General features: G+C 29.6%; 3 protein-coding genes across 3 annotated transcripts in view; 2 read left to right on the top strand and 1 right to left on the bottom strand.

The window, feature by feature from the left end:
• LOC111637436 (aconitate hydratase, mitochondrial-like) overlaps positions 1 to 15,031 on the top strand; it is a 44,781-nt gene extending 29,750 nt beyond the window's left edge. The window contains exons 8-22 of the mRNA XM_023382924.1: positions 945 to 1,014; positions 1,144 to 1,284; positions 1,363 to 1,461; positions 6,664 to 6,768; positions 6,840 to 6,931; positions 10,209 to 10,314; positions 10,402 to 10,559; positions 10,633 to 10,706; positions 10,885 to 11,069; positions 11,909 to 12,114; positions 12,197 to 12,294; positions 12,362 to 12,455; positions 12,538 to 12,670; positions 12,744 to 12,865; positions 14,641 to 15,031. Of these exons, the coding sequence (XP_023238692.1) occupies positions 945 to 1,014; positions 1,144 to 1,284; positions 1,363 to 1,461; positions 6,664 to 6,768; positions 6,840 to 6,931; positions 10,209 to 10,314; positions 10,402 to 10,559; positions 10,633 to 10,706; positions 10,885 to 11,069; positions 11,909 to 12,114; positions 12,197 to 12,294; positions 12,362 to 12,455; positions 12,538 to 12,670; positions 12,744 to 12,865; positions 14,641 to 14,775 (1,818 nt within the window). The 3' untranslated portion in view covers positions 14,776 to 15,031. The remainder of the gene's footprint in view (positions 1 to 944; positions 1,015 to 1,143; positions 1,285 to 1,362; positions 1,462 to 6,663; positions 6,769 to 6,839; positions 6,932 to 10,208; positions 10,315 to 10,401; positions 10,560 to 10,632; positions 10,707 to 10,884; positions 11,070 to 11,908; positions 12,115 to 12,196; positions 12,295 to 12,361; positions 12,456 to 12,537; positions 12,671 to 12,743; positions 12,866 to 14,640) is intronic.
• Positions 2,341 to 4,000, top strand: LOC111637439 (tigger transposable element-derived protein 1-like). Its single transcript, XM_023382926.1, has one exon. The coding sequence runs from the start codon at positions 2,783 to 2,785 to the stop codon at positions 3,629 to 3,631; it is 849 nt and encodes a 282-aa protein (XP_023238694.1). The 5' UTR covers positions 2,341 to 2,782; the 3' UTR covers positions 3,632 to 4,000.
• A 7,028-nt stretch (positions 15,032 to 22,059) lies between the features above and the next one.
• Positions 22,060 to 23,769, bottom strand: LOC111637427 (ragulator complex protein LAMTOR2-like). The gene is made up of 3 exons (XM_023382914.1): positions 23,610 to 23,769; positions 22,386 to 22,548; positions 22,060 to 22,314 (listed from the first exon to the last, which is right to left on the bottom strand). The coding sequence occupies exons 1-3, from the start codon at positions 23,675 to 23,677 to the stop codon at positions 22,168 to 22,170; spliced, it is 378 nt and encodes a 125-aa protein (XP_023238682.1). The 5' UTR covers positions 23,678 to 23,769; the 3' UTR covers positions 22,060 to 22,167.
• Between the last annotated feature and the right edge of the window lie 1,495 nt (positions 23,770 to 25,264).

Below are 25,264 nucleotides of genomic sequence, written 5' to 3'. Positions count from 1 at the left end.
TTTGAAAATTGTGTAGTTTAAGAATAAGTGTTGTGTAATAAAACCTGTGCTAAAAGTTTGGTTTGGTTTTGACTCAAGTACGTAAACACACATTTTATTAGTTCATAATAAATTAAAATATGTATTGTATTTATTATCTGAAAATTTGCACTCAATGGAATTAATGTAGTGTTGCTAGATCTAATTTTTAAAACTTATAAAATTTTATTTTTGGTGTTTTTTAGGACAGTGAAATCTTGCTAAGTTGAATTGTGTTAGCTCAAAGCTATCTACAAATTGTGAGCTCAGTATATAGAATTTTTCATATAATACAGTCTCATTAAGTCAGAATTGTTGTTACTTTTAAGATGAATCTATTTTTTTCATATATCCTTCACTCTTTGATATGTCTGCAGTCTTCAATTTCTCTTATATTCTGTATGAATACAGATGATTAAGATAAACACTACAGCTTCATGCTGAATACACCACATCATTATAAACTTATGTCAACATCCTCCAGTAACATACTTTATATTACCAGTGTTCTGATTGGAACATAAGGAGACAACTTGACAATACACTTGAAAGCACCATAAACTGCATACAATTTTGTAATCATTCCATGAACAAATTTTTGAGAAACAGTTTGATAATGAGAAACTTACGTCCACAGAAAAATTACTTTTTCTCTTACAATATATCATTATTGTATTAAGAAACTGAAATGCAATCAAGAATTTAACAAATTTTAGTTCAAGAATTTAACAAATTTTTTAATAAATTATTACAAAATTTTACCATATTAAATAGCCAATATGTATAAAACACATGCTTAAAAGATTAAGAAAATTCTTGGTTATGAAAAACTTTAAGTAAATTTTTATGTATAAAATTTTATGTAAATTTAAGAATATTTAAAAAATAATATTTATACATAAATGTCTCTATATGTATATATCTAGATTATCTTGGAGAATTATGCATTTCCTGGTGTATTATTAATTGGAACGGATAGCCATACACCAAATGGAGGTTGGCATCAAAATTAACTATTGAATAGTAAAATAAGTTTTATAAAATATTTTACATTTTTAAGAAGTAAAATAAATAATCTGTTGTTATATGTATAAATAATTAAACAATCAAAAATGTGTTATTTAGGAGGTCTTGGTGGTGTTTGTATTGGTGTGGGTGGTGCAGATGCCGTAGATGTTATGGCAAATATTCCATGGGAATTAAAATGTCCAAAAGTTATTGGTGTTCGACTGACCGGAAAATTATCAGGCTGGGCGTCACCTAAAGGTTAAATTATACATACATTTTTTAAAATCAAAATTCTATATTATAGTGCATTAAATGATAATTTTTTTTAAAATCTAGATGTGATTTTGAAAGTAGCTGGAATTCTGACTGTTAAGGGAGGCACTGGAGCAATTGTCGAATATTTTGGTCCTGGTGTCGAATCTATTTCTTGTACAGGTAGATATGATTTTAATTTATGCCACATTCTTAGATTATTTAAGATTATTATTTCCATTTTTAGCCCATTAAGAACTAATGATGGATTAATTTCAATATTTATCAACTATGGTTTAAAATTATGTGAAAGTTTAATTCAAGGTAAAAAATTTATTCCAAATTAGAATCACTGAAATGATTAGTTTTTACTCTAATTCATATTTTAACATCTCAATTGCCTCAGCCACTATTGTAAATGATACTAAGATTCATAAGAACACATTCCAAAAAAAAAAAAATAATATTGAAAAAATATTTTTTATTTCAAAAATGTTAATTATTCAAAATTCTGTAGTGAGATACTAAAAAGTTCATATTTTAATACAGTGGGTGACCAGTTAACAAACAAATCAGATAACAAACACTTTTGCAAAATATTTTTAAGATCGGACAACAAACACTTCACTGAACAAACATAAAAAGAAGTGACAGAAAATAACAAATACCAATTGATTTTCCCTTGTCTTCAGGTAACAATTTGAAACCTTTCGGAGTGCAGCAGATGTCAGCATCGACACTCAACCCAATACCGATCAGATAGTGTTTCCCCTGAACTTTGATACTCTCCATTTTAATTCCAACTTTTTGTTTACTTTTCTGACAAATAATTTTTTATAGTCTTTGCGAGACTGTCGGGCACACCATAAGTTTTGCATCGGTTTTTATTTTCTAAAGGTGAGAGTTTAACTGTCATATCGGGTATTCATTAATGTTTTAACACCAAAATTTCGAATTACATTCAGGTCTCACATTTACATAATTCTTTCATGCACTAGTTGATTTCTGTTCTCTGAATTTTTGTAAGTGCTTTTTCTGAACTTTTTATTTCAAACAGAAATTGATAATATTATGGAGCATAAAAAGAGTGGAGTGTTAAGAACTGTGCTCACCATAGAAACCAAGCAAGAGATAATAGCCAAAGTAGAAAGTGGGCAGAAGATGTCTGATATTGCTAGACAGTGTGGCTTGAACAAATTACAGTAGGCACAATCTTAGCTAAGAAAGATATAATCAAGAAGACTCAAAGAGCAGATGTGATCAAAGACTCAAAGATGTGCCATCCATGAAAAAATGGAGAGATTGCTTTTAATTTGGATAAAAGAAAGGGAAATGAAAAATGATGTAACTAGTATGACTATCATTTAAGAGAAAGCTAGAGAAATTTTTGAAGAACTGAAGAAACAAACTCCACATTCATCACATGAGGAGATAGAATTCAAAGCTACTACTGAATGGTTTTCAAAGTTTAGAAGGAGAACTGGCATTAAACATGTGGTAATTCATGGTGAGTCTGCTAGTGCAGATAAAGAAGCAGAGGAGTTCTGTCTCAAATTTGACGAATTCATTAAAAAAGAAGGATATTGTCCACAACAAATTTTCAATTGTGATGAAACTGGTTTATTTTGGAAGCACATGTCGACCGTACCTACATTACGAAAGAAGAGAAAATATTCCTGGGCATAAACCCATGAAAGACCGATTGACGTTACTTTTGGGAGCTAATGCTAGTGGTGATATGAAGCTTATCCTGCTTCTTGTCTATCACTCTGAGAACCCTAGAGCATTCAAAATAAATTCCATAATTAAAGAAAAACTGCCAGTGATGTGGAGATCGAATAAAAGAGCACGGGTCATGCAGGCTCTTTTCAAAGAATGGCTGTTTGAAGTTTGTGCTCCAAGCATCAAGGATTACCTTCAGACTAATGAATTGCCATTAAAAGCACTGTTGCTATTGGACAATACACCAGGACACTCAAAAGACCTTGAAGATAATTTGCTGGAAGACTTTCCTTGGCTGACAGTTCAGTTTCTACCTCCAAATAACACTTCGTTGATTCAACCAATGGATCAAGAGGTTATTGCAGGTTTCAAGAAATTGTACATTCGAGCACTGTTTCGTTGGTATTTTGAAGCATGCCAATTCTCCTCAATGATGACATTAAAAACGTTTTGGAAAGAAAAATTTGATATTCTTGAAGCTATATGGCTCATTCAAAAGACATGGTCAGAAGTCACTAAACAACAGTTGAATTCTGCTTGGCGAAAGCTGTGTCCCTCCTGCATTCAGGGAGAGAGAGGTGATGTCCCTGAAATTACGGATGAAAATGTGACAACTGATAGAGATTTGTAATTGGAAGTGACTAAAGATGACATTGAAGAGCTCATAGTGGAATCTGAAACTGATCTGACGACAGAAGAACTCCAAGAACACTTAAATGATCACCAAGAAATTCAGTGATATGGGTTTTCTTCTGAAAAAGAGGAAGATGAAAAATGATCAATGCCAACATCTGCTATTAAAGTTCTTTTGAAGAAATGGGAGGATGTTAGAACAATGATCTTAGAATGGCATCCAAACCAAGTTGAGGTTAATAGACTTGGGGATCTCTATGACGACAATGCTATAAATTACTTCTGAAAAATCCTGAAGAAAAGAGAAAAGCAATCAACATTAGACAGATTCTTTAATCCCTACAAACGGACAAAAGACTAATAAAAATGCAAGACTGTGTATATATGTATTTTTATTATTATACTAGCAGATAAGCTCGGCATTGCTTGGGCAAAAAGTAACGATAGTGAAGATTAAGAATATTAAGATTAAGATTTCATTGTTGAAGCCTTAATCCTGTCACTTTCCCCGTGGGGGGATTTAAAAAAATCCCTTGTTAGTGTGCGTTCTCATGACGTACCCTAAAGCCGGATGCACACGTGGTATGGCAAGGAAAAGCAGCAGGATGACGTCAATTTTGTGCTGCTTTTCTCATGCCGCAAAAGTTGGTTGAATTTTATCTTTTGCGGCAACTGCTGCCAAGACACGTTTCTATCAGCCAATAACAGTTCATCTGATAGTCACGTGAGAAAACACAATCACGTGGTGTTTTAATGGCGGAAAGTTCGACACGGTTAACCGAGATAACTAACATCAGAATAAAGAGGAAAGGATAGTAAATTTGACACAAAATCTACACAAATAATCATATATAATTTAATTTATTTCAAAGAACAAAACAACCGAATCTTACTCGAAATAGTATTCTTTATCGAGGAATAAGCATATTTTGTACACCAGTTCTTTATCAATCCAAGAAAATATCTCTAATCCAAAATCTTCGTTCGAATCTTCGACAAAATCTTCTAAACAAATAAAGCAAGCCGTACAAAATAAAATTTGTAAACACATGGATATCGATATCGTTCGCCATCTTGAATATTGAATGCATGAGCCGAAATGTAAGCGGATTGCCACCGTGTGGCTAAGATGTGTTTGCGACACTGCTTTGCCTTGCCGTGCCACATGTGTGCATCTGGCTTAACTGTGTACCAAATTCCAAGTTTCAACTCCTAACTGTGCTGAAACGCTTACAATGAAATGCTCGTATACATGTGTGCCATCTATCGTAGGATAAATGTACTATGCCAGAAACCTTTGCGGGAGTATATTAAACAACTTCCTAAAGTTTCACAGCAATCAGATAAATGGTGTAGTAATGCATGAAGGACAGGCAGGCAGACATACATTCATTTTTATATATTACTAGCTTACCCGCCACGCATTGCTGCGATCTCAGAAGAAAGGAAATTCAAGCAAACTCATTATGATAAAATTCAATTTACATTTTATCATTTTTATTGAAACTTATTATTATTATTTATTTTCATCAGGAAAACATTTCAAAGTGTCGTTTCAATTCTATTTATTTATATGAGTGCTTGTGGATACACAATATTTTTTGTTTTTCCGTCTGGTGCGTACATGAATAAATCAGAAGGTTTTTGGATGTGTGAGCTGGCCACTACAGTTGTCCATGTGAGAAGCACGGATTCTCCAAATTTAGCTCACACACTTGCTGCGATTGTCAGAAGTGCGATATTCCCCATTTTTATATATATTTTTCAATTTTTTATAATTTTAGCTATTTAATTGCTCCTTCCTCTCTTCCTTGGCATGTTGTGAAATTTCTGATAGCTGGATAATAAACTGTTTTATTGTAATTTTGTCTTTTTAAATTATTTTGAGTTGATAGTAAAATTTGGAAAAGGGGATCTGTAGATCAGTAAAAGAGGTGAATTTCCTCCTACAACTTCGGTTGTTGTTCAGGGTACAGTTAAGGTTTTAACAAAGTTTGAGCGAATACGTAATTAGCAAAAAAAAAAGTTGAAATAAAGTGATTAAACAAAAATTATTACAAGTATTGTAAATAACAGTTCACAAATGCATGTATAAAGATATTTTTTGGAGGGGGGAAAATGGTCTTCACAATTTGAAATTGATTGAACACACAGTAAAATGCTTGTATACACTCGTGCCATCTATCGTAGGATAAATGTACTATGCCAGAAACCTTTGCGGGAGTATATTAAAAAACTTCCTAAAGCTTCAGGGCAATCGGATAAACGGTGTGGTAATGCATGAAGGACAGACATACATTCATTTTTATATATATAGANAAAGATCTTTTGAAAAAGTGGGAGGATATCAGAACAACAGTCTTAGAATGGTATCAAAACCAAGTTGAGGTTAATAGGCTTGGGGATCTCTACAACGACAATGCTATTAATTACTTCCAAAAAATCCTGAAGAAGAGAGAAAAGCAATTGACATTGTGGGGCATTAAAGAATCTGTCCAAACAGAAAAAAAACATGACTGATAAAAATGCAAGACTGTGTATATATGTATTTTTATTATTACATATAAATAAATGTAGTAGGAAAGTGTATAATTTTTTATTTTTTGGCATCTCCAGAATGAATTAATCACATTCCCATAAAAACCTATGGTAAATCGATAATCAGACAACGAACAAAGTCTTGGAACGGATTATGTTCATTAACTGATTACCCACTGTATATGTGATTAGAATGTAAAAACTGATGTAGAAAACATTGAGAATCCATCAAATTATGAAATTTTTTAAGCTTAAAAAATTTTAAATATTAACTTGTAACACAATACATTAAAGATGATATTGAGATGATAATTTTTTAATTATTGTGTACAAAAATAAGACATTTATTGTATTACATATATAAATTTGTCAATCAAAAGTTCAAGTATGTTTAGTCAGTCTTTCACAGTTCATAGTAAAAGAGTTTTATTATATATAATTGAAATTTAAAACATTACTGTATATGAAATTTTTCCTAAATTTACATTTTAGGAATGGGAACAATTTGTAATATGGGTGCAGAAATAGGAGCAACAACTTCTATCTTTCCTTATAATGTAAGAATGAAAGATTATCTTAATGCCACAAATAGAAACGGTAAGAAATCTTTATTTTATTTTGTTTAAAAAATTCTTTGTTTTATTTATAATTTATTTTCAAATATTTAGAAATAGCAAATTTAGCTGATCAATATCAAGAACTCTTAACCCCAGATCAGAACTGTGAATATGATCAAGTAGTTGAGATTAATCTTAGTGAGGTAAATAATTTTTTTATGTATTACAAAATTACATTTTTAGTAATGTAATAGGATTGTATTTATGGACATATTCACAACCAAGGATCAAGAGTTAGATATTAAAGTTAACAAAGTACCATTTTACTTTCAGCAGGTGAATGCTTATTGGTTAAATAAAAAGCACACACTACAATATCTGTAATTCAGTTAAAAGGAACCAATTTATTATAAGAACAAATGATTGTTTATTGTGACATTGTCACGATGCCAGGTTTTAATTTTTAATGTTCTTTAAATAATCTGATACGTGTAAAACAGTACTTAGATTTAGTCTTGTAGGTTTTATAAAGATATGTTTTGAAATTTAAAGACATTATAATCAATACACTGATGCCTTCTGATGATATGATTAATAAGTAAGGTTATATTGGGTTGAACAAAAAAATTTAATGTATTTTTAAAGGCTTGGTTATCTGAAAAAAATGTGTGATTTAATTAAAACAGTTGTGAAATTTAACACATCATTGTTGCTGGTGTGAGATATTATTCTTTGTTTTAGAATGTTTAGTTTAAATTAAAAATTACTCTGTTAAAAGTAAATGCTAAATGGTGCTGATTTACATTGTTTTAATGCACATGATCATAACCACACTCAAAGACAAACATGACCATAAAAGACTATTTAGAAAAGTTTTAAATACATGGATAGTCCAGAAGATGGTCACATGAAATTTTCATAATTTGTCTTGCAATTGATGAGGTAAATTTTGAAATTGATTTGCTCCTGAACATCCTACTTTTCCTGTTAGCAACAGAGTCCTGCCGGTCATTATCTAATTCTTTTCCAGGGAAATTTTTGAATTGAAATAATGTGACTTCCAGTTTGCATCAGAAGTTTATATATGGGTAATCAGGGCCTCCTGTCCCTATTCTATATTTGGTCTTTACGTTCATATATCTAACTCCATTCTTGAGATTAAGGATGGGCAGGCAATAGTGGGAATTTATAGGTCTACAATTTTTCCAAATTGCAGCCCAACAAATGTTTACAATTGTCTTTAACAGCCATCATCAAGTTATAAAATGTTATATAGAACAAAATTGAAATAAAATACAACCCCATAAATTTGTGCTTGTGGTTGTAGGCATAATGAATGGAAAAATAAAATTAAAATAAATTACAAAATAACAACAGAGGTTAAATAAGGTACATATAAATAAAAATACAGTAGCTTCTTGTTATATTGTGCTTGTTGAGAGAAAAAGAAACAGCATGATTTATCTAGCGGCACAATATAGTTGAGTACTAAACATTCTGGGCTCTTACTAAGCAGATTATACATGCTATGGAATCTCTGTCTTCTATTCTTTCATTAGCAAGTGTTTCTGATATAAAATAAATTTTTCAATACTGAATTTTATTCATGGTTATATTGTATTAAATGACATTTACATAAACATTGATACTATGAACATTCATTTAGCATTATTTTGTATTTAATAATGACATTTAAAGACACATACTGTTGATATAAAAACAAAATATCTGTTGTGATTTTATTATACAGTACTACATTTCACAATAAATTGCTTATTAAAAATATGTGTAATTTATATTTCTCAATAAAAATTATAAATACAGTAATTAAAAATCAATGGCAATTGATAATTTATTGAATCAAGTGCATTTAAAATTTGGGGACCAAAAAAAAGCATGATATATCTGAATCCACAATATAATGAGGGGCTACTGTAAAATCCTATTTAAATTTATATTTATTCTTTTTATTTATATGTACTTTATTTAACCCATTTTATTGTCTTGTAACTTTTCTTATTTTTCTTTACCATTCTTTATGGCTGTAACCACCAGCAGAAATTTAAGGAGTTTCATTTTATTTAAATTTTGTTTTATATAACATTCTATAACTTAATGATAGCTGTTAAAGAGATGAAAGCATTTGTTCTTATAGTAAGTTGGTACCTTTTTAATTGGATTACATGTATTAGTGTGTGCTTTTATTGTAATCTCATACAATTTTGTAGTATCTGTTAAACTTATTGGTTAATGTCTAACTGTTGATCATTGGTTGTTAATATATACCATACCTTATTATTAATATGTTCTCATTTAAGAAAACTTGTAAGTTAAAAAAAGTATATCTTGGCATCCTTGTCTGATATTAGAATGTATAAAGTAGTTAGAACTTCAGTCATCATAATTATCTACAAAAAATCAAATTTTAAAAAATTCACTTTGAGAAATGTGATGTTCACACTTCAAACATAATTATGCTCTTAAATTTTAAATATATCAGTTATTTTGATTGCATTATATTAGACAATATTTTTATCTAGCTCAAAATAATAGAACATTAATAAATAATGAAATATAATTCTGATATGATAATTAAAGTTCATCTCAACATCATGTTTAACTATGAAAAAGATAAATGAATAAATGTTAAAAAAAAAGTTTGTTTTTGATAATGTTTAAATGTTTTTATAATCTGATTTTAAGAATCATTTACACTTTTAATCAATATTTTCATCCTCAACTATTAAAAATTATATAATAATGATTATTTCATGATTGATATCGTGTTTATTTGATGTTGAAGAGATTCTCATATAAATTAATTTTATTAGAGTATAAAATATCTATATAACAAAAGCTTTTTATATTAATTAATTAAATTAACTTTCTGATTTTATTTTCTTTTTTCTCCTGTAATGTAAAGCAGTAGTTCAAGAATTATTAAAACTTGATTAAGAAATATCTAGTTTTTCAAATAGATACTATAATCAAGGCTGAATATTGAAAGCATTTGGTTTGCAGCACATTTGGTCAGTGTTGGTCAGATTGTACATTGTCATCTTATGTCTTGATGTAATAATACAATTATTAAACAAAAACAATTGATATACAAACAAAAACATCTGAAATATAAAAAAATTGCACTAAGTAAAAACTTATGACAATTTAAATGACAGTCAAAATTTTTCTTAGGAGTTTTTCTTTGGTAAAGATACAGTAAGCTTGGCACTTTGAAATGAAATGTAGAAAAGAATAGTACAATACAGGTAGAAATCTTGTGGATACCACTTTGAAGCATCAAGCTTATCTTTACCAAAGAAAAATATTGACTGTTGTCTAAATTGTCATAAGTGTTTACTTGGCATAGTTTTTTTACATTTCAGATGTTTTTGTTTGATACATACCTTACAGTTTATAACAATCATTATCTAGTTCTATTTTTGCTGTTTTCAATTAATAAGTTACATTTGTTTTTACTAGCTGGAACCCCATGTAAATGGCCCTTTTACTCCAGATTTAGCCCATCCTATTTCAAAACTTGGTCACAATGCTAAAGAAAATGGTTGGCCTGTAGAAATTAAAGTTGGTTAGTTCATCCTACACTTTTAAATAAAAAATATTTTGTAACAATCATAATAACTCTGTAAATATATAATTTGTGTGACTTTTTCAGGTCTTATTGGTAGCTGTACTAACAGCAGTTATGAAGACATGGCAAGAGCAACGTCGGTGGCTAAACAAGCCTTGAAACATGGATTAAAATCAAAATCAATATTTACTGTAACACCAGGTTCAGAACAAATAAGAGCTACCATTGAAAGAGATGGACAAGTAAGTAGAGTTTTGTAAAATACATTTTTTTGTGTAAACAAATTATGTTAAATTTCACATAATACAAAATTAGGCTCAAGTTCTACGACAATTTGGTGGAATTGTGTTGGCTAATGCCTGTGGACCTTGCATTGGACAATGGGACAGGTAAGCAAATTGGAAATTGAAAACATAAGAATTATTTTTTATGATAACTGCTTTGATGATATTTATTGATGCAACAAAAGAATTAAATTTGATACTTGAAGAATAAAATGAGGCATTTTAATATCTGTAGAAAGAAAAACATATCACAAATCCTGATGAATTAATACTGTTTTTTCAGAAAAGATATTAAAAAGGGTGACAAAAACACAATAGTTACTTCTTACAATCGTAATTTTACTGGAAGAAATGATGCTAATCCAGCTACACATGGTTTTGTAACTTCACCAGAATTGGTCACAGCTTTATCTATAGCAGGAAGACTTGATTTTAACCCTCTGACTGATGAATTAACTGGAGCTAAAGGTTTGATATTTTTTATGGAATGAATTGCTAATGAATGGTAGAATGTATTCAGTAAGTATAGAGTAATAAAATTAAATGCTTTTATTGAAGATTTTCCATTTAAATTGAGAGATTTTATTTGAATAGAGTAACTTAATGGAAAAGTTAGTAATTTTAGATTAATTTTTAAAATACTGTAATACACACACACAAATAACTAGCATGATAATTAATTAATTACAAAAATATCAATTAAATGGTTGAATTCTTTTATCAGGCTATTTAAGGCTAATTAATTAAGTAATTTGGCTAGAGGTAGCAGTTAAGCTGCCATCTCTTGTTAAATTTGGTTATTGTATGGTTAGATCTAAATTTAATTATTAATTAGTCTGGAAGCAAAGATCAGACTGAGGTCCAGATAGCATGACTTGCAATACATCTGCATGTTAAGCAGGGTTGGTTGCAGGTTTGTGTTACACTCTGGTCCAATTTTTCTTTTCTTCCAGATTATTCTAAATTTTATTCTAATTATTAAATTTAACAAGAGATATTGAGGCTTAACCACCTACTTGAGCCAAATTACTTAATTAATTAGCTTTAAATAGCCCTAAAAAGGAATCTGGTTGGTTGTTTAATATTTAAATACTGTAATAATTTAAATAATGAAAAACCAGAATCTTTGAGAAAAAAATCTTTTTAAGATTTTTATTTTCCTTGTTTTATAGATTGATTACTGTCATTATTAATAATTTTCATTTAATTCTTTGTTTAGATGCACAACATTAATTAAAGTAGCTTCAGTTTTCTTTAATGTCTTATCTGGTTAAAATATAAACTTACACAAAATGTTTTTTATTAAGGTGAGAAATTCAAATTGGAATGTCCATCTGGAGATGAACTACCATCTCGAGGTTTCGATCCAGGAGAGGAAACATACCAGGCACCTCCCGAAGATGGATCTGGTATTGCAGTTGAAGTTGATCCCAAAAGTCAAAGACTACAACTTTTGTCTCCTTTTGACAAATGGGATGGAAAAGATTTAACTGATTTAATTGTTCTTATCAAGGTTAAATTGTATACAAATCACTTCCTTTAAATATTCATAATTTTTATGCAGTTTCAATATATATGTTGCTCGTAATTTTCAGGTGAAAGGAAAATGTACAACCGATCACATTAGTGCTGCTGGACCATGGTTAAAATATAGAGGACATTTAGATAATATCTCCAATAATATGTTTATAGGGTAAAATTACTATAAAATCATCTTTTTAGTTATTAAATATTATAATTAAGATATTTTTAATGTTTAGTGCCGTAAATTCAGAAAATAACGAAATGAATAAAGTTAGGAACAAAATAACTGGAGAATGGGGTTCAGTTCCAGACACTGCTAGATATTATAAGGTATAAAATCTAAATTAAAACTCTTGAAAAATTATAAAAGTAAAACGGAATTAAACTTTTTCAAATGACTTTTAATATTTAGGCAAATAATATAAGGTGGTGTGCAATTGGAGATGAAAATTATGGGGAAGGCAGCAGTAGAGAGCATGCAGCTTTAGAACCAAGACACTTAGGTGGAAGAGCTATCATTGTAAAAAGTTTTGCTAGGATTCATGGTTGGTTTGATTTTAAAATTTTAATTATATTTATATTGTTCTTATCATTAAATTTTGTTCATTAAAATTTCAGAAACAAATCTAAAGAAGCAAGGTTTATTACCATTAACTTTCTCAAATCCAAGTGATTATGATAAGATTCAGCAAGATGATAGGATATCTCTACTTGGTTTAAAAGATTTGGCACCTGGCAAGGTAATTGAATTTTACCAATATTATAAAAATAATTATATTATATATATATATATATATATAAAAATGGACGTGTATGTCCCTATATTTCACTTTTCNTTATTATTATTATTATTATATTTTACATAATAATATTATATTTTATATATGAAATTTTAATTAAATTTTAATTTTATTATTATACAAAAAGATACAATGGTAAAAATGCTTTATGTATGACTGCACACCAAAGGTAAAGAAATGCAGCCTTTGTTAGTTTACATAGTGAGAGTGTAGTGAAAATGACGTCACAAGCAGCTATAGCTACACTTCGTTGCATTATAGTTTAGAAATGCTTTCCAGTTGAAGTATCCGATAGATTACGGCATTCAATTTTAATTCCAGTTACAGCTGATAATGCTTTAATTAAAAAACTAGTTATATATTTAAATAAATATAAACAATTGAGCATTTCTCTTTCTGAAAATGTGAGCAAAGTAGAGAGTTAGAAGATAGTTAATTATATTTAAAATATAGTATTTTTTTATTCTTTAGAAAACTTTAAGAATGATTAAATTTTATAAAATGACTCTTAATCTTTCCATAATATTTTTATCAACATCACTTCGACTTTTTTATTTTCACAGCATAATATTGTATTATACATACAAGAGTCCAAGCTTTACAATGTAGCAGACGTAAAAGCTGTTTTATCTTTGCTGCAGTGACTCCTTGCAGCAAACATTTAGAAATGGTTTGCTGCAAGAGGTACTATAATGTAGCAACCAAAGAATGTTATAATGCTGTGTAAAGAAACACAATCAAAAATGTAGTCAGTAAGTAGCATTGCATTTTACTGTGGGGTGTGCCACTGTTGGGTTTATGATAGCCAGCAAAATAGATGTAAATGCACCCACCCCAGTGATACACAATGGTGCAAGTGTGTTAATGAATTTATTCATTTAAACAATTGTTATTAGAACAAAATATACGAGAAAGTCTCCAAAGGGTAAAAGGTACACAGGTAAAAGGTAATAGTGATATCACAAAAAAAATCAAAGAACTGTGTGCTTAATGAATAATTATTTTGAAAATAATTATTCATTAAGCATACTGTTCTTTGATTTGATACTTTCCAATAAATAATGATATTTTGGATCCATAATTACAAATTACAATAAAGCAAATGATGCCTATTTATTTCTGCCCACAAAAATCACTTTTTGGTATTTGTAATCTTTCAGATTAATTTTAATGATTGGAATTAAATTGCTTTTATTCATTGTTAGAAGCAATACACACAATTTTGGTTCTCAAAAGAATTCAGTGATTTAGATTACAAAGCAATTTGTTTTCAAATAATGTTGTTAAATTGTTTTATAATCTGTTGAATATAACATAATAAATTTTAGTTGCCTGGTATATTTAGTCATGTATTGAATTACAATTAGTATGAACAGATATTGTTAATTTGTAATTTTAATTTTTAAATACATTGATGTCTGAATATTCATAATGCTTGTAAATAAACAGATTTGTATTTGCACTGGTAGTGATTTTCATAAATAAAAATAAATACAGATATATAGATTAACATTTACTGATTGTGACTTTCTAATTGTCCAATTAATATAGCAAATAATCAAAATCTTATCATCACTTAAGCCTAAATAGTAATTACATTACTGGATAGTTAATTATAAAATGTAGATTTATCAGTATATTATCGGAATCCTTAGTTTTAGACTTATTTTTAGTATTAAAATGTTGATATATGATTTTTAAATTTCTTTTTCCAGCCGGTAATGTGTGAAATCAAGCACAAAGATGGTACCAAAGACACAATATCTCTGAATCACACCATGAACGAGACACAGATAGAATGGTTCAGAGCGGGAAGTGCCCTAAATCGTATGGCAGAAACGACAAAATAACAGAACATACAAGAAGAAAGAATATTTTATTTCTTTTTATTAAAAATCTTTGCAAATATAAATAGAAATTTTCATCAGAAGATTTATTGGTCGAAATGGCCTTAGAAGGAATGAACAGTAGACTTAATTAAGAACAGATGTAATTACACTAGTCTTCTCTATGGATGTAATATAAACGGAACATAAGTTATTTGTTAGTGTAATTATTATTGTCACAAATTTACAAAGTACTGACAATAAATTGTTATAAATAATATATGTTGAATTTTTATGCAGGTGGAATTTAAATTTTTACTTAAAAAACATTGAGACAAAATTTATTAACAAAGTCATCAGTACACTATTTTTATAAAAATATTACTAAAGAAACTAAAAATATGAGAGTAAATATTACTATGATACATAACTATTTAATGTCTTTGGGAAAATTCAGATTTGTCTTTGAAAATTTTCAAAGGTTCATTTTTTTTGTTAAATTGTCTCTCACATCTAAAACATAAGCAAATGTTTTAATGTTAATACAGTAGAGTGTCATTTATCCGAAACGTTGGTTATACGAAAGAATTCCAGTCGGCCTAAAGTATAATTTTTATTTGTTTTTATATTTTTCAATGTATTTATTTTGTTTGTAAAACATAAAGAAATTATTTTTAACAATACAATAGCCACGATTATTATTTTAAAAAGTTTGTGTTAGGCTTAACATCGATGAAAATTCAACACAAAGCGACATGCAATGGAGAAAAATTTCAACACGGGATAGGTTAATATATTTTTTCATACATAATTGGTTATTTGAAAAATAAGTTATCCGAACAACCCCAGTCCCCAATTGATTCGGATAAATGACGCTCTACTGTATTTGCAATTAAATAATAGTGTCTCCACAGCAGAAAACCATATAACCATAATTATGGTTTGCTGCTGGAAGCACAAATCCACCACTACGTGAGACAGCTAAAAAGTTAAGAAAAATGTCTAGTATATTTTCCAGTATGCCTCAGAATAAACTGAATTCAAGCAATGTTTTGCTGGAAGTTTAGAAATTTTGTTAAATTTTCAGATAGTGTGTCAGTAATTATAAAATTTGTTTCTAAAGCTTAGTTCACACTGAGTGTGATTCACTGGTGAAAGCGAAAAACAGAGGGAACAACCCGTCAAACATGACTTGTTTGATGGGTTATTCACTCTGTTTTCACCAGCAAATCGCGCTCAGTGTGAATTAAGCTTAAGGCATTCAAGAGTATTGAATTTTTTTTAAAGAAAAGGAACAAAAGGGAATGTCACAAGACTGTTCTCTGCAGAAATGACACCTGTAACAAAGGATTATAATACAAATAACAAAGAATAAAAAAATCAATAAACATGAAAAACTAATATATATATCAGACATGGGCAAATGTGGCTCTTGCTGAAAGTGTTAATTTCTGCTTTTTATTATTATTTTTACAATTTTATTTCCAGAATTTTGTGAAAATATGTTTATTAAAAAAATTCAATATTTGTTTTATATCATGTAATAAAATCACGGTACAGAACTGCAGCTCCCATGCATTTTGCAAACCTTCATTTCAGTTCCCACTGAACTCTTGCTTGCCCACCCGATATATATACTTAAAATAACTAAAAGATTATATATTGTAAATTTTACAAATGTGTTTAAATGTAGAAAATCATGTAAAGATTGTTCCACAAAGCCCCCACATTTTTAACATATCAATAGAAAAAGGATCTGAAAGAAATGGCAAGCCTAAAAGATGGGGTTAAAGAAACAAATTTGGTTACGAGAAGCGGAACTCTTAAATTCTTAGGGTACAGCCAATTGGAATGAATGGAACCAGGGAAGTATTTATATAAAAGTATCTGATATATCCTTGAAGAGTGTTGTGTTTTGCCATAAAAAAGCATGTTGCATTAGCAGTAGTTAGTTATTGCAAATAAATAGTGTGTTCTTAGTCTATTAAGCCAAGAAACAAAATGGAGAACAGATTTGTGTTACCCCAAAATCAAAACTTGCCTTCACAAAGTTGAAACACCCATGTTCCCTGCCAAAAATGAATTTACAGAGACCCAATCAGCAAGCAAGGTTCTCAGTATTCTGGGATGCCAAAATACCACAGGTACTGTAACACACTGACAAGACTGAAAGCTGCTATTTGACTAAAGACATCAGTTTAGGGATTACCCTTGATGATAATGCAAGATCCCATAAGGTAGTAGCAACGGTATTCCATGTTGGTAAATTTGGTTGGAAATGTCTCACTCTTTTTATGGTCTTGATCTCATTCCCACCAACTTTCACTTTTTTCCATCTTTGAAGAAGGCACCAGGAGAACAGAATTTCACCAGCAATGAAGTGAAAGAAACCATTCAAAACTTTTTCAATAGGCATAGAGTTCTATAATAAGATTTCTTTAACTTGTGGAGCAAACAACAAATGCAATATGAATGGAGATTATGTCAAAAAAATAAAGTGAGAATGCCTCTTCCTATCCACAATGTACTGTACTTAGTCTCCAGAATAAAACTTCCTGTTAATAGTAGCCCTGGGAAACTTATTTTTGGACTTTTTATATCCCATTTTATAAACAAACATTACATCCCGATACATTATAAACTACAAGACAACCAATGATGCTGTATGTTATCAGGCTAGATATTGGCTATAATACTAATAAATTACGAAACAATTTGGTACTAGAGGAAGATGTTAGGTACAGTACCATCTCTTTAAAAATTATAATTATTAAATTTATTATATAATTTAGACTAATGGAAGAAAAGATTTGTATTATAGTATTATAGCTAATATCTAGTCTGATAACATATGGCATTGGTTGGCTTGTATCTCATTTTGTACAAAAAATGCAATTGATTTCTTCTAATCAATTAGAATGCAGCTTCTAAGAAACGTATATTTTACGGAAATTGCACATGTATTCTAACACTTATAGAAAATATGGAGGAATAAGTTGATAACAATACTGGAAGATAAATAAGGAGCAATAACTCTCCATTGTCAAATATTAAAAGTTCTTATTTCATTTTCAATTCCAAAATGTCACTGAAAATGCTCTAAGTTAAAGCAAATTTAGTAGTTTACTTTAGATTCCCCATTTTTGCAAATGATAGCATTTTACACAGTTATAACAAAAATTTATATCCTTTAGAAAGTCTTGCAATCAACAAGATGAATGATTGCAAGATTGCCATTAGGAGTCCAGATTCCTATATAGCCGATGAAAGCCATCTCACTCTTACACACAAATAACTAATGAGTGCTGAGGATACTGCATTAAGATGCTAGAAACCACCCTAAAATGCAAAGTTTAAATTGTGATTCAGTCTGCAGTAAGCTGTAAGAATGAGCACTATATATCAATACATACAGTAGTGGATTTAGCACTCGAGAGGCCCCAGGCACAATTCAATTTTGAAGCCTCCCTTTAAATATTTTCACTACCCCTATAACCTACAGTGTGCATTCTACATGCAAGTTTTTTACTCTGGTAGGCACTATACAGGTGGTAAAAAAAAAAAAAAAACACGAGACGTAGGGAAATAACATTGAAAATAAACTAATATAGAATTACAACTGCCTGGCTGTATTTAAAAGGTTACTGATGTTCAGATTGTATTAATTATGAAAATTGATACTTATTGGTACAAGAATCATTAAGTTTCAATAGATAAAAGTGTTAAAACAAAAAAAATCTAGTAATCCATGGATATATACAATTTATTTTTAAATTAACTACTGATTTGTATTTCAAAAATCTAGTAATCTACAAATGAGAATTTATTTATAAATTATTATAATAATGTCCATTATTTACCAAACAATAGTGAAATTATTAATTTAGGGAATATTGCTAAATTATTATTTTCATTATGGAAAATAAAAATAAAAATTTATTTTGAGAGCTGAATTTTGAAGCCCCAGGCAATGCACTTCGTGCACCTGTGCAGAAATCTGCCACTGTATACATACATATATACATATAGTGTTAAAAAAGCATTCAGCATTTATATGGTAAATATTACACCCAATACTGTGTAAAAAAAACCGTAGTAATCATATACCAAAATTTCAACCATTTCTAAGATATTAAGAATTTAGTATATTAATTAGAAGGCAATAAGTTGATACTGCATTGCAGACAACATGGAGGACAAATCTTGCCATGTCTTTACCTTGATATTTACAGAATATGTTCTGTGTCCTCCTCCCATTTTCATCCATATTTAGCATAATCTTAGTTGCAAACTCCAGGTCTTTGTCAAATCATTTATCTTAGGTCAAAAACTTGGCCTTTTCTGAGTTGTTGTTATTCAGTGAATATAAATATTGAATGCTTTTAACACCTTGCTTAATGTAATGCATTCATATTAATGCAATTTATATACAATTAATGTGCAATACATATTGATATCTTAAATGTAATTTAAAATTTTCCATGAGTAAATAATTCTGCACATTTTTTAAAAAGCATGACTGACTTCCTCATATTTTTGGAAACTTTAATCTTTTTAATTTAATTTTTGGAAAAGGTTTAATCTTGAATGTTTGGTGCAAAATATAACACAAAATCTTATAAATGTTAATGCACAATGTAATTACAACATATAAAACATACCACAAAACAAATGATCATACTACAAAAACAGTGCATTGCAGTATGTTTTATACCTTATCATTAAGACCAGTTAGAGCAGGCATGGCCAATATACAGTCCGTCTAATGAATTTATGCGGCCCACCACAATTAATCTTTCAATATCAGCTACTCAAGTCCGAATAGGTTGATGAAAAATTCTGACGCCTTAAAAAAAAAAAAAGTCAACAATTCACTGTGCGTTTAGAGTTAACACTCCATTACAAATCTCTTAAGTACAGCATAGAATGTTGATAATGCATGATAATGTGAAAAATGTATCTGTAATCTCTGTACGATTTAGTCTCTACAGGGTGACACCACAATGAGATCTCGCACCACCTCAAAATCTTCCTGGTTCAGCCCCTGAAAAAAGTTTTCTTTCCAATTTGGCCCGGGAGAAAAACTATTGGCCACCTGAGTTAGAGGATGAAAGAACTTGTAATTATAACAGCATGTAGACACATTAAATGTTGGTTTATATTTTAAAAAATTTGCAAATCTACTTATAATACAGGTTATAATCCAGAACATCTTGCACAATTTAGATTCATATTGCAACATAATCAAGAAAAAAATGCAATAATAGGCCCACAGAACAAACTCGCATCCTAAAAGTTAACCTTATTGGTAATTAACAAATTAAAAAAGTTACACTTTCAATAGACAATCTAAAAATCTTTAGCAAAGCAATAAAATCAGACTATTGGACTAACCTCTTATGGCACTATCCTTAAATACCATTGTTGAGCACTACAGTATTTTGAACAGATGTAAATTAAAAAGTGGTGGTATATAATAAAGAAAATTATGCAGTGTTAGATAATATGAATATATTTTAGCATCAATACATTAAACAATAATAATACTGTTCTTTAACAATATTTGAATGGCATATTAAAAGATATTTCATATTGTAAAGATTTGTACATTTGGTACAAAAATGCACTAAAGTATCTGCAGATTTAGCCATAAACCTTTAAAAATATAAATTTTTTTAAAATCTTGTATTTAAAGAATTTCAGAAGTTATCTTGTTTGGCTGCAATTTGAAAAAAACATTTAGTCCTATAAATTCCCACAGTCATCTGGCTGTCCTTTAATCTCGAGAATGGAGTTGATATATGAAATCCAAGATCTGATATGGAAACCTTAGGGGTAGGAGGCCCAATTAGTTAATTGCAATAATATATAAATTTCTGATGCAAATCATAAGTCATGTTATTTTAATTCAAAAATTTTCCCCAGATGATGTTAGATGATTGACATGACTATTGTTAAAGGAAAAGTATGATGTACAGGGACAAGCCACTTCTAATTTGAGGTGGAGAATATTTAAATAAATTTAAAATATGATGAAAATTGCAGCTTGGCATTGTGACAATGACACATAATTGCTCATTGATATGTACTTTAGATATGAAATTTTTTAAGTTAGTAGACTGCTACTTTATGTCCAATTGCTTTACAACATTCCACTTTTATAACTACACATAATGGCATATTTTTTGTCATTCCTCACTGGTATTTTAACTGTACTAGCAAAATATAAATTCAGTGGATGACTGATTGGATGTAAATCCAATAAGTTTAGACTTTGAGGCAGCCACACTATGATATGACAATTTCACTTTAAGCACTGTGACATAAGGCAAAGTAGAGAAATTTTTTCTGAGACAGTTATTAAATTACCAGTTTCAAATAATTAAAATGATTGATGATTAGAACACAGAATTTAAATTTGTGCAGAGAATAGAAGGAGCATACAGACTTTGTGGCTATTCTGTATATATAGTAATTCACTTCTGAGTAAATACTTATCATGCTCCATATGAAATGAAAAGAGACATAAATGGAACAATTCTTTATTTCATGACAGAGCAGTTGACTGAGATATGTTTACATATGTTATTCAAACAGGACTGTGCAATCGTGAAATATTGAACAAAGTGAGTGTTCAATATGAATGAACTGAACAGAAAACAAGATAAAATTTTGATCTAGTTGAAAATGATAATTACTTTATCAGAGTATACAAAAACAAACTGATTCAAGTTCATAGTAGAGATGCACAAACGGAACTATCTGAGTATCAACTGAAATCTTGTATATAATTCCAGGTAAGTTTTAAAATCACAAGTGATATTGCAATTTATTTTAAAAACGGATTATGTAAGATGATTTTGGATATTTCTGAAGCATTTAATAGGAAAATTTTTAAATATTCAATTCTAAAAACTTTATTAATCAGAGAATTTTTCAAAAGAAAAAAGTCACAATAGTAATCTCTTAATTATAAAAAAAATGAAATTTGAGATTCTGAGACTGCTACTTTTATAATTATCCATATTTATTGTACTGTGTATCATTGATGAAATATATTTACTATTCTGAAGAGTAATAAATATATCTTAATATATAATTCTGAGATGTTAAAGTACAGAGACAAAACTGAAGAGAAAAAAAAAAAGCAAAAAAATAATATTGAAATAATTTTTGTATTACATGTTTTAAATCTTTACAGTTTAAAGTATACAAAAAATTTTTAAAACCGTACTTAATAAGTAAAATAATAATGATCACATAATTTACATAACAAGCCTGAAAATATAAAATTTGGAAAACAAATTCTTAGCAATGTAAGTATTTATTTAAAAAGTTCATCTGCTGCATCATAGACTAGATATTACTTTAATCCACGATAATAATTATTAGTTAATTTATTTACAACGTGTGTTTTCAAGACGATGCCACTTGCATCAGTGGGCCTTCTAGATATTCAGCTAGTGCCTGAGTTTTGGCTTTTAACATACCAAGTCCTACACTATCTTTACCATGGAGACAAAGTAAGAGATTTGCAACTTTAGTTATTGCAATTTTTCCTTCCTAAAATGATACAGAAGAAATGTATTTTATGTACCAATAATAAGGTAATATTGACTCTTATAAGATACTACCTCACAATCTAGCAGGATAAATTTCATGTTATCTTCATTCAGTGCAGTTCGACCATTCTTCTCGTAAGCCAACCAGATGCTACTGGCAATGGCGGCGGCAAGTCTCGCATCTTTATCTCCGTAACCAGAATATGCGAGTAGAGTACCTTCTCGGTTTAATAACCTGTACAAAATCCAGAAAAAATTAGAAAATTTCTTTTTAAAATAAATGAATGATTAATAAAAGGCAAGAGTCAGTTTCTGTTGGACATCAATGTCACCCTGCTAAAAGTAGAAAAACCCATAAAAAACAAGAAAATCATCAAAAGGAACCAAGAGTTCAGAAGTCACTCTTAACATGACAAAACCTTCAAAACTTGAATGTATAATACTAAATAATTTGCAAAAATTGAATTGATGAACATTTAGAATAAGCAATTTCAACAGTAGGGTTTAAAACTTTTTCTATAGGAGACTTAAAATGGTATATATGATGTATGATGAAATATATTGTCAATTTGTTGTTATTTGTTGATGTATAATTAGTATATAGAACGAAACCATAGCAAAATTATTGTTTACTCAATATATATAATATGCAAATTGCAAGGTTGGGTCACTACCATCTCATTTAAAGTTAGAAATGTAAGGACCAATTTGTGTGTGTCTGGTAAAACATCAACTGATATAAAGAATTGCCATAAGGGACTTTTCCTTAACTCATTAGCTATGTTCAGCAGACTGAAGTCTTAACTAAGCAAATTAGTAGCAGCGACATAGCAACCCGGATCTGACAAACGATGAACAAAACCCCACATCGGTCAGTTTCGGGTAGCAACAGATAGTGTAAACAAAAGACGCTACCAAACATGACATCAATACACCAAACATGTTCCAAAAGAATGCTACCATAGAGGGCGTTCGGTAGAAAAATACTCGACAGCTCTGGAACTGTTGAGTCTGCTGAACACAGCCATTACTTCCTTTTCTTTTGAACTTGGAGAGACACCTTGCAAAGTTTGTGTTAATGACATCAAGCACACAAGATTTAATTTAGTAATCGCTTGAGTAATGCAGTGTCTAATGTCTTGTTAATAAAGGATTTATAAATCTAAAATTTTTTAATCTCAACTTGATTTTATCCATAGAAATCAATTGCAAATATAAAATTTTTCAATGTAATATCTGATATCCATTAAACCCTCTGCCAAAATGAATTTAATACTTTCCTGTAGTGATACTTACAGAGTACATTGGATTCCTCCTGTATTAGCCTGACTCAAAACTTGAGTCAATGCTTTTGGTTTGAGCATTTTTCTTGTTTTAGCTTTACTTCAAGCAAAAAAATATCACAACACCTATTTATCTGTCAATTCACGTGATACGTAACGTTCCGATAACAGTGCCATCTAAAATTCTGTTAATTTTTCACTTAATTTTTAAAAATTTATTCTAATTTAATTAATGAATATTATCATCAAATTATATGTAAAATTAATTAAAATATGTAGTATTTATTGCAAGTTAAGCGAAAAATCTTATACGCTTTTTTAACTTTTTTTTTTTAATTCTGTCTAGATAAAATCTTGTAACTCAATTTTCGATCTAGTTGAAAGTCAATAGCTCTAATGCTACGAAAGTGGCGTAATAAATATTTCTGCCACTTCGAGCGCTGCAATTGCTTTGCGGCGTAAGTTTGGCTGGAGCATATCACAAACGTCTAGATCATGGATCGCCAAAGTGGTCGATATCGACCCCAGGGGTCGATGAAACATTATTGGGGGGGGGTCGATGTGGAGGGTCGATTTTTTTTTCTTTTTTTTTTTGCCCATAAGGAAATCACAAGAGAATTTTTTTCTTGGCTCATACACTTGCACTTGTAATAAAACTTTACGGTGGGGGTCAATGCGAGGTTTTGGAAAGTTGTTGGGGGTCGATTGTTAAAAAAGTTAGGCGACCCCTGGTCTAGATCCTGAGCGAGCATTAATGTCTATTTCTTTTTCACTGTGGCGCATATGCAAGATCAGTCTTTTCTCCTGATCCAAAAAGTAAAGTGACTTTATCATTGGCTGCGTTCAGCAAATTCAACAATTCGGATGCGTTCCAAAGCTCGACTGTGAATAGTCGCAGTTTAGCGTTGTGTGACGTCAAAAGCAATTCATCCCAAATGAATTTCTGGAACGGAGACGTTTAGCTGTTGAGTTAGTTAAACACGGCCAAGCGAGATATTATAATGAAAATTTTAACGAATGCTATTTCTACAATATTAATGTCAGAAAATAAAGCTTTCTTCCCATTTACAGAAGAAGAAACATGTCTACTTTTTTACAATCTTTATTCAATTAAGAACCAAAGTTGAAGGAAAAAACGATTACACGACAATAGTTATTTTATATAGTGAAATTGATTTTTAAATTTCATTTCAGAAAAATAGAACATCAGCCAAGGTATTGTTTAATCAAGTTTTATCATTTTTTCAGTCAATTTTAATAACTATAAGAATAATTAAATTATATTTTAATTAATTATACTTTCTCATAAATGTTTACATATTACTGGTAGGTAATTATATTACAATTTATAAAAGTTACTCTTAAAGGAAAATTCGTCTCGCTAATAAAGTATCTGCTAAAATAAGCGAAGAAATTTTTAAAGTTTAAAATGCGCAGAGAACGAAAGGAGAATTTTTAAGTCTAATGCACTCTGCCATATTATCTGCAATTTCGGCCACCATTACGGATTGTCCTGAAAGTTTACCGAAGCTTTTCCTTTATTACGTAACGCCACGTGATCGGTAAAAATGTTTCTGTTCCTTAAATGTTGTCGTACACCGATTCCTCAATTTTACCAATCGGTAAATATTTTATGCGTGTGATCCTTTGTAATAAAGGTGATCCGAT

Source organism: Centruroides sculpturatus, unplaced genomic scaffold (genome assembly GCF_000671375.1).
Source record: "Centruroides sculpturatus isolate CEXI.00-Female unplaced genomic scaffold, Cexi_2.0 scaffold1168, whole genome shotgun sequence".
Classification (NCBI taxonomy): Eukaryota; Metazoa; Arthropoda; class Arachnida; order Scorpiones; family Buthidae; genus Centruroides; species Centruroides sculpturatus.
The sequence above is the reverse complement of the archived record's forward strand: the minus strand, read 5'-3'. Positions and strand labels throughout refer to the sequence as shown.

Excerpts from the sequence above, each read along its gene's own strand:
- LOC111637427 (XM_023382914.1), bottom strand. The coding sequence starts at position 23,677 with ATGCTCAAACCAAAAGCATTGACTCAAGTTTTGAGTCAGGCTAATACA. Across the intron at positions 22,549-23,609 it reads GGAGGAATCCAATGTACTCT|GTTATTAAACCGAGAAGGTA; the intron begins GTAAGTATCACT and ends GATTTTGTACAG. Across the intron at positions 22,315-22,385 it reads TTATCCTGCTAGATTGTGAG|GAAGGAAAAATTGCAATAAC; the intron begins GTAGTATCTTAT and ends GTATCATTTTAG.
- LOC111637439 (XM_023382926.1), top strand. The coding sequence starts at position 2,783 with ATGGTGAGTCTGCTAGTGCAGATAAAGAAGCAGAGGAGTTCTGTCTCA.